We start from the raw sequence: 15,309 nt of genomic DNA, 5'->3' as shown, positions 1-15,309 counted from the left end.
GTAAATTTTTTAAAGTAAAACAGTATGTTTTTTTTAAATATGCAGTATGTTCACAATCATGAATGGATGTTTCTTTTTAAAAACTATATTGCATCAAAGGGCCCTAGGCTTAGGCGGTAATTTCTAGCTATATGTAGGCTTTTATCCATTCACTGTTAAAATAATAATTTGGATAATCAATTAATTGTTGGAAAAATGTCAAATATTTCTCAGTTCCAGCTTTTCAGTTGTTAGGATTTGCTGCTTTTCTTTGTCTTATTTGTAAATATACGTATAATATAAGTGAGTGTTGGTTCGGCCGAACAAGCAATTTGATGACATCACCTTTATGAATTTGTAATATGCAATTTCCCCTGTTTTATAGACAAATCAACTAACAGAGAAATATTGACAGGTTAATCAATAATCAGAACAGATAATTACATTGCACATCTATATCGTGAGACGGGTACGTCAGAGGGGCACGAGTAGGTCAAAAGTTGCAAAGAAACTCCTGCACACTGTCTAACTTTTCCTGATGAAGGTCTAGTACTGAAACATTGCCAGTTTATACATTTATTTTTGCAAGCTAGACAGTGTGTGGGAGTTGCAGGTTCATCAGAAAAAGTGTAGAAAGTAATCTTTATAAGCGGCCCTAATACGCATGAAATCTTAGTCTTAGTATATGTGATTTCATATGGAAATATCAATTCCACAAAAAATTAACAGACAAATTAAGATACATTAATGCTAAATATTATGTGAAAATTAAATATTACCATAAAGCAATGCAGCGCACAATGGTCTAATATAATATTAAATCACAAAGTCTCCTACGGTACAATGGTACTCTACCAGCAGAGATGGAAACCTATAACTGACAAATTCAGTGAGGTCCAAGTAGAGAATTATGTGTAGAGGTTATGTGTAGCATCTCTGTAACATTTAAAGTCCTTTTTAGTTTGATTTTCCCGAATATAGATCAGCAACCAAACCTGTCTCACAAATTAGCTTGTCACACATCCAAATATTAGCACAAGACTCCATCAATCCCACATCAGTTATATTGTGTGTAGTTAATAAAATGCATTGCAGGAACCTTGTGTTGCAGTTGTTCAGAGTATTCATTTGTACCTGGTGTGTGTAAGCTTTAATTTATTTATGTTACAGCGGCAGCAGTATCCTCAGCTGCCTGAGGCTGAGGTTAAGATCAAAGCTGAGATTTGGAGACTGTGTGATGAGAGGGAGCAGGAACGTAGACGGGCCTTTTATCGAGACGTTCTTGCTCAGCAACAATCAGTAAGTCATTTTTACACATGTGAGTGTGTATGTTTGTACATATATGTGCAAATAGACATTTATCATGTTTTAATTTAAATCCCTCTACAGCTCACACTCAGCATCCAGGCCATACTGAACACTCGAAGAAATCAAGGGATGCAGATGACCGTGACGGCTGTGAACACGCCCGGACAAACTTGAACAACAAATTCACGTTTTAGTGAGAAAAGAAACAAATGCCTTTGTTCTTCATCACAGAGAAACCTTATTTTATATGCTCTACAAGTGAATTGAATGTATGTTTTACCAGTATGGAAATAGTGCACTGGGCTCCCATAGCATCAGAACCAGCCTTAGGATCCATTATAGCAATGATCAGATGCACTGCCAGTTTTGTTTTGTAACACTTTCGGCACTTTAAATAATAAAACAAACGCTTATAAAAAAAGTCCGTTAGGAATATGTTTTGTCTTGTGATGGAGTCCTGTAGGTATTATGCAGTGAAAGACAATGAATTTCTAATGTTTTGCAAAGGAAATTTATTTCTCGTCTTTTCAAGAATGTCACCCTCTGAAATTGTATGCACATTTTGTGAATATGTGCAGCTTGCTACAGTGTCAGTGAATGTGTGCTGCATCTTTCTTCATGACATAAACATAAGGTGTTCAACAGTGCAAGCTGTTCAGACGCAGAGTTGTTCCCCTGAGACGAAGGCTCCCTGCCCAGAAGTTTATTTGTTAATTAATGAAAGCAAGCCAGCTGCAGTGGTGGAAACCCTTCAGGCTCCACTTCAACTGACATTAGAGCATCGGAAAGTAGTGTGCACTAAACTGCACAGGCCCTCAAAGGATCGTTATGTTTGTGGGGAAAATAAGTCTTTACAAAGAGGATACATTTCTTATAAATTAAATTTTTTATAAAATACATTTGGGAAAAAAGAGTGACAGTCTTTGTACACATACAGTTCATACAAAATTTGGCAGTTTCACTATCAAACAAAAGGTGTCAAGTGTCTCTACACACAGTAATACAAATATCCATAGTCTGTCCAAAACTATTTCTATTTGATGAGTATTGTTCCCTTACACAAGTATCCACAATTAATATTCTTTATGCTGGAGTATGGGACATAACCTCAAAGTGAAATTAAGGTCCTCTTAGGTTCAAACAGTAGGAAATACCACATTTGAATGCATTTTGTGGATCGACTAGTTAAAAGGTCATATAATTATATCAACTATAATGCTTAAATGCACTGGGAACGTTTAGTTCAGTTCAAGCAGGAAAGAGAACACACAGTACTGACTGAAGATGCAGACTTTGGCTGGAATCACATGTATGCAGTCAGTCTTGCGTATTGCCTTTCAGGGTACAGGAGCTGGAATGTATCCCAGCATGCACTGGGCGGAAGAGACAATAGTCCATCACATGGTTAACATGTTCTACTATCACACAATTACTTTCACACCCATTGACTTAAATGTGTTTAGAAAGGTAGAGCAGATGCACACTCACAGCGAGAGAACTCAACAAAAGAACACATATGTTGCACTCTTAAGATTACAAACCACTTTACAATTCTCAATGATAAAATGTGTTTTACTAAAAAAAAAAAAGGGGGAAAGAGTTAAACAGTGAGTAAAGGATGAAAATAAGTTATTCACAGACTCATTCATGGAGCCATGTAAGTAGTTTAGTTGAGGTCTACAAAAAAGAAAGGATAACACTGCATTCAAGATACAGTCATCTTTTAAGTTATTATAAAAACTTAGTATATTAAAAAAGTAATTAATAAAAATAAAAAAAATGAATAAAAAACCTTCAGTCCACATAACGTAGTCGACGTTCACAGTGATGGCTGTAGTTTTCCTGAAGTCCTAGAGGTTTGACCCTTAAGGAGGAGTTTCAGTCTCTTACATGAACACATGGTAAACCCATCACTCATGTTTGGAGCTTAACATGTTCCTCTGTCTGTGCACAGTAAAAAAAATAAAAAGACTACACAAATCCTGATGGCCTGAGCTCCAAGCTGTGCAGCTGTCAAGTAACATATCCATGTGTGGTTTGAGCAGCGGGTTGTGCAGCGGATGTTAGTGTCCTGTATCCAGGTCCCTCATGTATTCCTGAAGTGCCTGCAGCCTGGCGTCAATCTCTGAGAGCTCTGCACCTGTATCTATGGAGCTCTCTGGGGTTGAAGATGTAAAATGATAAGTTGTGTGTGTGTGTGGTGGCTAGCACCCTCCCCATTAAAATTATTTTATTGCATGAAAAATGTAAAAACACTGATAAATCACCTTTGTCCTTCATTCTTTGTGTGGGAGTACTGCATAATGGCTTCCTCGTCAAAAGGCTTCCTCTAGACTACAAAACGATAAATTGCACATTAAAAGATAAGCCTGGCGATTTTTATATTTTCAACAAATCCCATGAAATGACCAAAACCAGCAGTGATCTGAATTGATCTTACTAACAAGTCCTGACTGTATAGCTGAAGCCTGGTGTATAGTAGTATTCTTCTTTGCCATACAGCTCCGCTGTTGTTAAATAAAAAATTAAAAAAACACATCAACGAGCCACACTGTATCAAACGTGTATTAATCCACAGCTGAAAATAGTCCCCCACAAAGGCAACATTTACTCCTTAATTTCATAACTTTTGCTGACCTGATTTTGGAAAATACTCAGGCTTTAAAAAAATAATATAAATATAAAAGTATTTTCAACCTGTTTTGTTCCTTAACCCCCTTTGTCCTTCAGAAGATGTAAATCTTCAGACAAAAGAGGTTAAAGCTGTGATCCACAGATAGAGTCGGGATGGTGGACAGTATTGAGAGCCAAACTAACATTGCTCGTTTTTGGTCTTTTCATTGGATATGTTGACAGTAAGAAAAACATAGAATAGCCCCAACCTTATCTTTTTAAATATATACAACAGAGCAGCAATAAACAGGGACCAGAGTTGCATTAATTACCATGTCACTCACCACACTGGGCCCATTGTAAGTCGGTTTTCTTCCCCTGTAAGCACAGAAAGAAAACAACATTTAAAGAACGAACTAAAACAATGGAGACTTCACAAAACCTATCCAGGGTAAGCCCATCACCTGAACAGAGCTTTGGTCATTTCCTCCATATCCACTAATGAGCTTTCAGACGAGTTCTTGCTCCCTTTCCGCTCCATAGATAAACTCCTGCCTCTGCTGCCGGACCGGGCCATCTGAGCATAGGCCTCTCTGGAACGTGAACGCCCTCTCTCAGGGACAACTGGTGATGTTAGCATGTCCCTCCGAACCTTCCTCTGTCTGGACACACACACACACAAAACAAAAAAAAACAGGGTGAAAACTATTGTTCTGCACAGCTAAAACACCAAATGCTGATGTACTGTTGAAGGAAAAATAATGGCACCAACTTTTTGAGATCTGCCTCTTTCTGCCTGCGCTGTCTGTCCTGGATGTAAGCTGTTGGGTCAAAGCGTGGCACCCGTGACCCTGTAAGATAGTTGGTGAGAACACATTATAGTTAGGAATTTGAATTAGTACGTAACACAAATTCACAAAAAGGGAAGCGGGAAAATTAGATTCAGCCTTGGATTAGAAATAACAGGCTGAACTAAAGCCACATCATGAGCAGAGACAGTACCAGTGGGAGAAGGTGACGGCCTGGGTATGCGAGCACGTGGTCCTGAGGAGTCCGCTCTTCTCCCTCTTTCCTCTGACCTTCGCCCTCTGTCCTCCATCCGTTCTCTGGACCCAGAGCGAGCCCTGACTGTCCTGTATGCCGACCTCCTCTCGCGGGACAGAGAGCGATAGATTTCCCCATCAACTCGAGAACTGATGTGACTGGACACGGGAGTCACTCTGCTGCAGACACACAAAGAGGGTATATGTGCGTCAAGTCAAGCTCGGAATTCAGATATTTACTCCATATTGTAAATTAATGAATGAAAGAGAGGGAGAGAAAGTAAAGATATAGTACACGCTTAGATTGTCTAACCCTCTCCGTAGTAACGCCAGTTCGTTGGTGAGACTCTTGACACGAACACGGAGAGCGCACTCTGACGCTCTCAGCTCCTCCAACTAACCAGGACAGGGGAAAATGTGTTAACACCAGATGGGCAACAAAGGAAACAACATAATCTTTTTGCAGAAGACGAAGGGCTCCACCTGCTCCAATAGGAGTCGCTGCTCCTGGCCTCTCTTGCTCGATGAGCGTTGACTTTTGGCCCTCTCCTTGACAAGCTGCTCCTCCAGCGTCCTCACCACATCTTGGCCCTTCCAGTCCTCTCGTCTGGACGTGGTCCCACTTCCGCTGATCTGGAGTCGCTCCAGAACCTTAGACATGGCCTCCTTCTCTTCTCTCACCAGAGCGAGCCTTGAAAACAGTAGGAGACGTCAAAAACAGTCCCACATCGCTTCATATTGGTCACGGTGATGGAGATGAAAAGCAACCTACTCTGCTCGTAGCCGCTGCATTTCTAGTTCGGCAGCCTTGTTAACTCCATGAGATGCAACGGCGCTGAGCTCAGCCCTCAGAGCTCTGACTTCCTTCTGCAGGGCAGCCGGGTCGGGCTTACCCACATAGGGCAAGGGTAAAGGGTAGTGTATCCTATAAATACAAAATAATTAAACAGTCATTAACACAGACATAACTACAATACTGAGAAGCAAAATCTGTGGCGTTTATAATGTGTGACCATGCAAACACAAACCTGTCAAACTCCACAGTGTATATGAGGATTAGATATCTTTTGGCAGTGAGAGCAGATGACTGCTGATGGCCGCGAGGACGACTAACCACTCCTGCTTTTCTGTTCCGCAGCAGCTCCAGGTCAGCATAGGTCAAGAGGTCAAGTGTAACAGAATCAGTCGTCTGCAGAAGGAGCTCAAGTTAACTATGAGCATCAGAAATAGAATAAACTTCATGGCTATCAACTTGAGAAAAAAAAACCTTATAAAATATTATAGGCCTAAATGCTTTTATGATGGTGGCCTCCTGCGTTGCTTTTTCAGCTGACCCTTAAATGTGCAGCAATAAAAATGTTTTTACCATTTCATTTGTATTTGTGGTTTAAATACACAGAAAATAATAACAATTATGTGTTTTTCTTTTCTGACAATCAAACTTTTTTTGCACACATCTGACTGTTTTTGTGGTCCGTGTATTGTGTTTTAGCCACAAGTTTGGTGAAACAGCACTTAGAATTGCGTGACCGGTTTCTAAATGTCCCCCGATAGTTTCTCATATTTTCCTCCAGGCCCTCCCCTTTTGGCCTCTGTTCCTGTGCATTAATGAAAAGGAGTGAAGGAATAAGACAGCTCGGGATAACTACATTTTTCGCTCAAGTGGAAACATTGAACTCGAATGAGTGAGTCTCGCTTAGCTCACACAGCCTCGAGTAAATCTCTGTCTGTTCACATCATTCTATTGACTTTGTATGCGTTTGGCCACCTCTACATTTTTTTCCCTTCTATCTGGGCGCACCTTCAAACATACCTTTCTAACAGCTGATTCCAACATGCTACAGAAAATGGGGAACTGCTTGAAGTTGCCAGTTTTCCGTGTGAGGTCCTCAATATCTAAAGAAAAATTAATAAGTAAATAAATAAATAAATAATGTGAGTGAGACTATTTGTGCCTGTGATGGCTTTAATCTATGGTAAATGTATGCTACTTACATGCTGGGTCAAAGTCCCCCCTCCACTGATCCGCTGTCACTGAGTCGGAGATTTCGACTATCAGTAAACCCTTATCCACCTCTATCTTCACAGAAAACTCCACTCCTCGAAATACAATATCCTCCATCACCTCAGAGCCCTCCTCCATCACTCTGGGTCTGCAGATGAGAAATATAATTATTATAAGGTTAACAAGGGAAATCTGAATCAAGACGACAACTGTAAAAAGCCATTCAGTAAATGATACGTGCCCCGGTTTTGAGAATTTCATATGTCCCAAAATACGACATAATATATGACAACCCAAAAGGTACAATATCAGTAAAGTAATAGTATCTCATGTGCATTTTTTCTACTTACAAGGTCGTTTTTGGAAAGTGTTTTATATGTGTGCAGATTTGCATTCACTTTAACATTAAAGATGAGATCCATACATAAAACAAGGGGGTACTGCCACTATAGAAAAAGAGAGATATCTGTTAGCTACTGTTTCTCAGAGGTGAGCTAGTTATTATTTTTAAATCATCCATGTTGTTACTCTGGCTCTCTCTCTTATTCCCTACCTTGCTTTCCCTCACAGAGTCGCACAGTCTGTCTCCATCAAAACACACCGCAAGGGGCAGTAGCAAGCCGGTAGAGTCCATTTCACTAGGTGTCATCATTTTTATTGGGAAAAAAGTTCTGGTTGGTGGCTCATATGATATGTCGGGGACTCAGCAAATGTCTACAGTCATGTTTTACGAGGTGAGTTATTAATAATGTCTCCTTTTTTTGCTGCGTTACAACGCGGTTAGATTTCACGCCCGACTTCACTTTCTCCCGTGCGTAGTGAAACATGAAATCTGTTATCCTCATCTCTCACTGTAACAGTGCACGTTACAGAAAACACGGCGGGGTCTGCCTCTTTAGCTAGTTCGCGTTAAGTTTAAAAGGGTCGGTACTATGAGAGTGTTAATTTCGGGATTGTGGAAGAAAATTGACGATATTTTCTACTTCTCTGTCAAGAGATCCGCTAGAGAGAGTTAACATCAACTGACCAACGTTAGCTAAGGGTAGCTAGCATGGACATCATCGTTAGTTTAACTTGAGTTGTGTTGGTAGTTTACTTGACTCGCAGCTTGCTAACAAAGCTATCTGTAAGTGAACATAACGTTATCCACCGTGCGAATAAACCCCCCCCCAAAAAAAACACATTGACGTTACCTTTGGTTGCAGTAATGATCTGTACTGAGGTAAGTTAAGGTGTCAACACATCGCGGTGCGTCAGCTAGGTGAAGTAACTGCTAGCCGCTTGATTGGTGGGACCATACAGTCCAAAACAATGTGTAAGCCACCGGCACCGTGGAGACTGGGGCGGTTCAACAACCGGGAACCGTTAAATTCTTCTTCTTCCCTTTGCTTTGACTGTGCTGCCTCTTCCTCTGCCCAAATTTGACGGAGGCTCGGCGCCTCTGAGGAGAATCGCCGCCCTCCACAGGCAGTGAGCGGACATTACATTCAACGAGGTCTAAGATGAGGTTGCTGAAAGGTGGTAGAAGTAGCCTATCTGATCCTTTACGTAGGTAAAAGTAGCAATATAACAATGTAAATGCTCCATTTTAATTAAACGTACTGCATTCAAAATTTGGCTCATATCAAAATACCATCTCTTATAATATTGCTGCAGAAAAATGCAAAATGTTCTGAACACCTCACAAGTACAAGTGCTGATTATTATAACATTTTCGAGTCACATGACAAATATTATGACTTTAGACCCCACCTAACAAAATCAAAAAAGACTTGCAACTCGACTTTGACTTTAACACCAATGACTCTTGACCTTTTGACTTGAGACCCTCCCCAAGCCCAAATATAAATTTTGTGTGCAGGGCATAAACACATCATTTAATTCTTGAAATTATATGACACTTGTGTGAAACTGCCCCTCTGCCATTTTTCTGTACAGGTAAATGCTTTATTCAATAAAGTATTTTATATGATTTGGAATTAAATTTTGGTATAGAGCACATTATGACTTGTTTAGGACTCGAAACTCAAAGTTTAGCACTTGACACTTGACTTAAGAGTTCTCGGTCTTGACTTGGAACCATACAGTGCTAAGACTTGAGACTTACTTGTAATACCATCCATCCATTGTCAACCGCTTATCCTGTGTACGCGGGGGGGCTGGAGCCAATCCCAGCTGACATTGGGCGCAAGGCGGGGTACACCCTGGACAGGTCGCCAGTCCATCGCAGGGCCACACAGACAAACAACCACTCACGCTCACACAATTAACCTAGCCTGCATGTCTTTGGATGGTGGGAGGAACCAATCCGGAGCACCCGGTGAGAACCCACGCAGACACGGGGAGAACATGCAAACTCCACAGCTGTGAGGCGCCAGTGCTAACCACCGCACCACCGTCCAAGTACAATGTTTCCTCAATCAATCAAATAAATCAATATTTATTATATTAGAGCACTTCACAAATCCAAAGTGGACACAAAGTGTTGTACAGTAAAACAATAAATGAAAACATAAAAGACACTAAATACAAAGCTCACATGACGCATAAAACAAAAACAATAACAACCATACAATAAAATCAATACAACCAAAACAAGAAATGTCAGTTTCACTTATCAAAGGCCAGGGAAAAGAGGTGGGTTTTAAGAAGAGACTTAAAAACAGACAGTGAAGATGCCTGTCTAATATGCAGAGGTAGATCATTCCACAGTTTAGGAGCTGCTACAGCAAAAGCACAGACCCCTTTTAGCTTGCGCTTTGTTTTGGGCACACTTAGGAGCAGTTGATCGGCTGACCTGAGAGAACGGGTGGGTCTATAGGGGTGTAGCAGTTCAGAGATGTAGGGTGGGGCAAGACCATTAAGACATTTAAAAGCAGAATGTAGTTGAGTACAAGTATAAAGTAGTATCTAAGTAAAGTAGAAATGCCTTTAAAATGATGCAGTAGTAACGCCTCACCACTGCAAATGAAAAGGCAAACGTACATCTCGCATGATTATGATCAACTTAAATATTTCTTCTTCCTGTGATCTGCAGCCAGTACAACGATACAAAAACTGTAGTTAATTTGAATCGGTACTGCTAGATTAGTATATCTAATTTATAATGATCTGATGAACAGACAGACAGAACAAGCCTCTCTTCAAGCTATCATTGAACTATTTTTAACTATATCAAAAGTTTAATGGTATTTCTTACATGTTACAGTATATGTATCATTTTCCCTCAATCAAACAATTAATTTAAATTACTGTGTCAGCACTACATTCTTTAACATAAGTTCAAAACTTTGAACCAACTTTCATGTTGACATTGTCCACGAATGTGTGTTCAACCTTCCAGTGTTACTGTGTGGCTAATGGCAGTTTTCAGTAGAAAACAAGTTCTTCCTGTAAATGTTTGATAAATCTGTTGCGTAAGATCAGAGCCGACCCTGTTGTCTGCTTGTCTTCACTCAGTCTTGGGAAGGGCTGTTTCCACGGAGACGTTGTTCACCCATTTGGCAAAAAGCCCAGTGACCGAGTCTGAAGTCTGAGGTCCTTGCTGCCGGGCCATAAAGACGTAAAACAACACAGAGGAGTGTGACGTGGAGTGTATGTGTGCTACACAATGACTGACTGACTGTTTGGTCTTCCGATGCAGAACTCTGCATGGAAGAAACACAAAAGTTGTGGGACTTCATCTCTCCTTGCTATGACGCCCAAGAAACCTCAGCAGTGGCTGCAAGTGGTCGGACACGCAGGTTTGTTTATCTGGTCTTGCTTGTCTTTCATTTTGCTCCTCAGCAGATCTAATTCTGGTAAAAAAAACCACCACAATGTACGTAATGGAATAAATCTGTTTAAATCTTGTCGGTCCTTTCCTCTGAGTCGTCTTTTCCTTGCTTGTCTTCACAGGGAGCTTTCGTGTTGGGGATTATGGTACGCTGCTGAAGAGGTTTTGTGAGGAGGAGCAGCAATGCTACCTTAGGCTGATGGAGGACGCTTTGAGGCCCTTTGTTCCAGCCTACCACGGTGTGGTGCAGCAGGACGAGCAGGATTACAACATGATGGATAACTTGCTGACCCATTTCAACACACCTGCCTGCATCATGGACTGCAAGATGGGCAGTCGGTAAGTTTTAACGGGACAATTTTTGCCACTGAGAGCAGTTCAGTGAGTTTTCTTTAAGGCAGATTTGAAGGAGGAGACATACAGTGGAGCACTAATTCTCAAAAAGGCCTTATAGTTTTTGATTTATCCTGAATATCAAAAACTACATCAATGAAACAATAATTTAGTAATAAAATCAGCAGTTGTTTTAAGTTGTTTAAATAACCCAGTTACTCATTCATAACTGTTTAGAGGCTGAAATACAACACATATAAAACAACTAACTAAACTAAACTACTAAGTTGAAGCTGTCAGACAGAAAACATTCTTTTCATGTAAAATACTTAACAAATGAGCATCTTTAACATTTAAATGATAATTTTTGATCTTATGTTAAAGTAATATGGTTTTCATTGAAGTGTTGTTTTTTTACAGTTATAATACACCTGTACTAGAATTAATATGCTCACAATAAAGACAGCCAGAACTGTCCTTCACAGCACATACCGTGAGGAGGAGCTGCTGTTGGCCCGAGAACGGCCCCAGCCTCGTAACGACATGTATGAGAAGATGGTGGCTGTGGACCCAGAGGCCCCAACAGTCCAGGAACAAGCCCAGCAGGCAGTGTTGAAAACCAGGTACATGCAGTGGAGAGAGTCGCTGAGCTCCACAACAACTCTGGGCTTCCGTATTGAAGGATTCAAGGTAAGCTCTACAGTTTGTTTTTGCAGCCATAAAGCTATTTTCTACAATGGCGTATTACGGGCATTGTAGGTAAAAAACTAAGAAAGATAAAGAAACAGAGCCGGGGGAATGGGGCCTAACTTCCAGAGAAAAAAACTTAAGATTATAGTATACATTTACTAGAAAAAAAACTTAACGTGCTTGTGTTATCGAAGCTTCATTCACCAACCAGTATTATCAGATACTTTCTTCTGTTCAGAAGCATAAAAACTGGCTAAGATGTGACACATGCTTTCAATTGGCCTGTTGCTTTCCCTCGTATCTGCCTAACTGTCTGAAACCTTCACCTCTTTTCTTATGTCTGCACTGACTCTTGTCTTGTATTAATAACGAGTAAAACAAAAGAAAACACTATTTAGTTAATGCTAAGTTACCCCCCACCCCCGCTCTGTAAAAAAACAAAAAAAAGAAAAATTACAGTGGACCTAACAAACTGTTGTAATTTTCATAGTCTAATGGCTGAAAATTTTTGCAATATAATGCTGTAATCTGTACGCTTCCCCTGTAGAAGGCAAACGAAGAATGTCACACAAACTTCAAAAGGACCAAAAGCAGAGAGCAGGTGATGGAAGCACTTAACAACTTTGTTGAGTCCAATACACACATTGCGGTGAGTGTGACCTTCGCTGACTTTCATTTACTTGTAGATTTATTTTTCTTTCCTGTAAACCTTTTGTCTTTCCCTTCAGTGCGGCTATCTGAGACGACTGAAACAATTGCGGCAGGTCTTGGAGGCGTCAGACTTCTTCAGGACACACGAGGTAGATGTTTTGAGCAGGATTTTGGAAATGTCAAGGAAAGAACGAAGAGAGCTGTATTAGAAATCTATTGTGCCCATTTTCTGTTGGCATTGTTTGTGTTAGCAGGCTTAGGCTGATGATGAACAACAATAGTATCATTTGACCAGTGGTGGAACTTTTTTATAACAACTGCATCCCTGCAGGTTGTGGGCAGTTCCTTACTGTTTGTACACGACTGGACAGGCAGAACAGGAGTCTGGATGATTGACTTTGGAAAGACAGTTGCCTTGCCGCCGCACCTCACCGTGGACCACCGTACTCCCTGGGTAGAGGGCAATCGAGAAGATGGCTACCTGTGGGGTCTGGACAACCTCATTGATATACTGGGCAACATGCTGCCACAGACTTGAATGCCACGCTATGCATATACTCTCAGTCCATCCTTCACCACTCATAAGTGGTGAATGACTGCAAAAGCACTGGCTTCTGAAATGGTTGTGTTGTCAAAATTGTGGGAATGAACTCTATTGGGGGGAAAAACTGTATGAGGCTGTAAAAAAAAAAATGGAAGATGCGATTGATTACAATAACAAAACGTTTTTGCAAAAGGGGTTATCAAGTAAATACGAACAGATTGTTCGTATTTATGAACAGATTGTACAAAAATACAATGTACAAAATATGAACAGATTGTTCGTATTTTGTAATAAGAACAGATCGTTGTCAATAAATTAGGACGACAACATTGGTCAAAAGGTCAACGGTGATTTATGGGGTGCAGAGCAACCCGAGCCTTGTGAATTTTGACTACTGAATAGACCTGTACCGCACTGACAGTAACACTAACCGACCCGACTGTCTTGAGATGAGCTGCTCATTATTTTCAGGAAACACACAGCAATTAAAAGCCAAAGATATGGCTGCCCCCTCTGGCTTGAGATTTTTGGTAGTTTAAACGTCACACTGCCATTAAAATGGTGCTAAGAGTATGATGCAAAAAATTGGACTTATTTTCTGAATTTGAATGCCTCACTATTATAATTTCAATTTACATTTAAATATTTTCCATGACTTGAGAAAATTAAATGTCTAACATTTTAAAATGTTCATTTATATGGTCATAGAACCATTTGAGTGTGTGAAAATTAAAATGCAAAGTTGTTGCAATTTCATTTAAATGTTTACGCCAACTATACATAATGTAGTGTAGTTGAGACCAGTATTAGATAGGGTGTTTGTTGTAGTCCATTGAGATTAGACCTTTGCGCATAGTGCTGTTGGTCACGGTGACCTCTTGAAAACCAGCTGTTAATATCCTTTTCTGAGGCACCAAGGTAGATGGCACTTGATGTTTCTGCTGTTCTGGATCAATGAAAACATCAGCATCAAGCAGAATTTCGCTTTTTTGCCTTCATATGTTACAACTGATCAGTCAAAATGAATCTATCAGCTTGACAAATAGCAGATTGACTTGAGATGAAAATTAGCAAATTGGCTTAATCGCACATTAACAGCGCTGCTTATTGACATGCACTGTCTCTAAATAAACCAATAAATCAATAAACATAATAAAGAATTAAGAAAATGTTTTAGTAAACTGCATATTACGGTTAGTTGGGAGTACTTGAAAGGTGAATGGTTTGTTAATTTTGTGCGAATGTCATATTTAAATCCTGGATCATATATATAGATTTGTTGTGTGCTACATTAAGCCTTTTAGAAAGTAATTTAAATTGTTAAATCTATTGCAAATCAATTCTGTTGAGAAAGTCATGCGTTGGATTCATGCAGATATCGGTACATACTCACATACATCAACAGTCATTAAACTATCAAGTAAAAGTGTTGGGTATGCAGTACTGTAAAACCTGAACAGATCAGAATATTAAACAGACTCTAAAGTTCAGCATCTGATACAGGGCTGACTGGTGAGATGAAGGCAGATGTGCACTCTGTCTTCCACACCTGTCCACTCCTGTCATTCAGCCATCAGACGGCAGGCAGAGGGAACCCCTGCCCTTACGTGCAGCACCAGACGAGATTAAAGGGATGAACAGACAGAGAAACTGAAAGTCATGCTCAACAAATCCTCCCACACAGTCTGCAGCAACAACAAAAAGCCCTCTGAGAGGGGTTGGAAGCTGCACAGCACAACCACAGTCTGATCTGATGGCTACTGAACAAACCTCACTGGAGCATTTTTGAGTTGAGTGCCTTGCTCAACGGTAAAGATATACAGCGGCAGGTTCTGCTCTTATATTTCACCCCACTTAAATTTGTCCTGTTAAAACTGGTGAGCTTCTGGTCACATTATGCTTCTCTAATAGTAATAATAAATCGGGCAACAGCTAAACATTAGCGTGGCAGAGGAGAATCAAGGTTTATGCTACACTTCAGTCAGGACTTGAAACACCTTGCTCCGGGCTTGGCAGATTGTAACCGATTAAAGGAGCAATTAATTCAAAGCAAACCTTTTGTCACTTGTAGTGCTTTAAGGCGAAGTTAAGTTGAGGTGCGATGAAGGCTTGGAAAATAGGACTAGAGCTTTTTAAAATGAAGAGATGGTTGCTCGAAGATGGAGGGGGTGGGCAGGGGATGATGATGTCAGTGTGTGACAGATGAAACATCAGACAGCCCTTCAGTTTACACAAAAAAACCTCAAGAGGCTTCCACTTGCTGATCAGTGTTCAACCGATCCATGGAACGAGCACAGCAGACCAGCAGCGCTCAGGGAACGGACACAGCTGTCGACGAGACCAGGTACTGTGTGGTTTCTTTTTACTA

At 40.5% G+C, this 15,309-nt stretch overlaps 3 protein-coding genes across 9 annotated transcripts in view; 2 read left to right on the top strand and 1 right to left on the bottom strand.

Moving 5' to 3' along the window:
- Positions 1–1,934, top strand: part of LOC119895810 (transcriptional regulator ATRX-like) — a 30,617-nt gene extending 28,683 nt beyond the window's left edge. For both annotated transcript variants that reach the window (XM_038709145.1, XM_038709146.1), the window contains exons 34-35: positions 1,150–1,278; positions 1,369–1,934. In XM_038709145.1, the coding sequence (XP_038565073.1) occupies positions 1,150–1,278; positions 1,369–1,461 (222 nt within the window). In that variant the 3' untranslated portion in view covers positions 1,462–1,934. The remainder of the gene's footprint in view (positions 1–1,149; positions 1,279–1,368) is intronic.
- Positions 1,935–2,150: 216 nt separating this feature from the next.
- Positions 2,151–8,977, bottom strand: ccdc61 (coiled-coil domain containing 61). Of its 6 annotated transcripts, none has more exons than XM_038709147.1 (13): positions 8,142–8,973; positions 6,939–7,096; positions 6,757–6,839; positions 5,972–6,132; positions 5,716–5,868; positions 5,427–5,634; positions 5,239–5,339; positions 4,903–5,123; positions 4,673–4,751; positions 4,365–4,562; positions 4,233–4,278; positions 3,555–3,621; positions 2,151–3,445 (listed from the first exon to the last, which is right to left on the bottom strand). In XM_038709147.1, the coding sequence occupies exons 2-13, from the start codon at positions 7,084–7,086 to the stop codon at positions 3,351–3,353; spliced, it is 1,560 nt and encodes a 519-aa protein (XP_038565075.1). In that variant the 5' UTR covers positions 7,087–7,096; positions 8,142–8,973; the 3' UTR covers positions 2,151–3,350. The 6 variants fall into 6 exon arrangements, with proteins under 6 accessions (XP_038565075.1, XP_038565078.1, XP_038565076.1 ...); XM_038709150.1 differs by having other exon boundaries at positions 4,903–5,120; positions 5,257–5,339; positions 8,142–8,972; XM_038709148.1 differs by having other exon boundaries at positions 4,245–4,278; positions 8,142–8,971.
- itpkca (inositol-trisphosphate 3-kinase Ca) lies at positions 7,545–13,920 on the top strand. Its single transcript, XM_038709156.1, has 7 exons — positions 7,545–7,682; positions 10,592–10,691; positions 10,846–11,062; positions 11,542–11,746; positions 12,294–12,395; positions 12,475–12,546; positions 12,729–13,920. Exons 1-7 carry the CDS (start codon positions 7,641–7,643, stop codon positions 12,933–12,935), a joined length of 945 nt encoding a protein of 314 aa, XP_038565084.1. The 5' UTR covers positions 7,545–7,640; the 3' UTR covers positions 12,936–13,920.
- Positions 13,921–15,309: the final 1,389 nt, after the last annotated feature.

The sequence above is a fragment of the Micropterus salmoides genome, unplaced genomic scaffold, assembly GCF_014851395.1.
Source record: "Micropterus salmoides isolate LMB-PRFRI ecotype aquatic unplaced genomic scaffold, ASM1485139v1 Ms_hic_scaffold_9, whole genome shotgun sequence".
Classification (NCBI taxonomy): Eukaryota; Metazoa; Chordata; class Actinopteri; order Centrarchiformes; family Centrarchidae; genus Micropterus; species Micropterus salmoides.
This window is presented reverse-complemented; position numbering and strand designations above follow the sequence as displayed.

What these genes read in the sequence shown, in the direction of transcription:
- ccdc61 (XM_038709147.1), bottom strand. Translation starts at nt 7,086, where the DNA reads ATGGAGGAGGGCTCTGAGGTGATGGAGGATATTGTATTTCGAGGAGTG. An exon ending in GGGGGACTTTGACCCAGCAT is followed by an intron (nt 6,840 to 6,938) that starts GTAAGTAGCATA and finishes ATTTTTCTTTAG; the next exon opens with ATATTGAGGACCTCACACGG. An exon ending in ATGACCAAAGCTCTGTTCAG is followed by an intron (nt 4,279 to 4,364) that starts GTGATGGGCTTA and finishes CTGTGCTTACAG; the next exon opens with GGGAAGAAAACCGACTTACA.
- itpkca (XM_038709156.1), top strand. Translation starts at nt 7,641, where the DNA reads ATGTCGGGGACTCAGCAAATGTCTACAGTCATGTTTTACGAG. An exon ending in GACTGCAAGATGGGCAGTCG is followed by an intron (nt 11,063 to 11,541) that starts GTAAGTTTTAAC and finishes TGTCCTTCACAG; the next exon opens with CACATACCGTGAGGAGGAGC. An exon ending in TCCGTATTGAAGGATTCAAG is followed by an intron (nt 11,747 to 12,293) that starts GTAAGCTCTACA and finishes CTTCCCCTGTAG; the next exon opens with AAGGCAAACGAAGAATGTCA.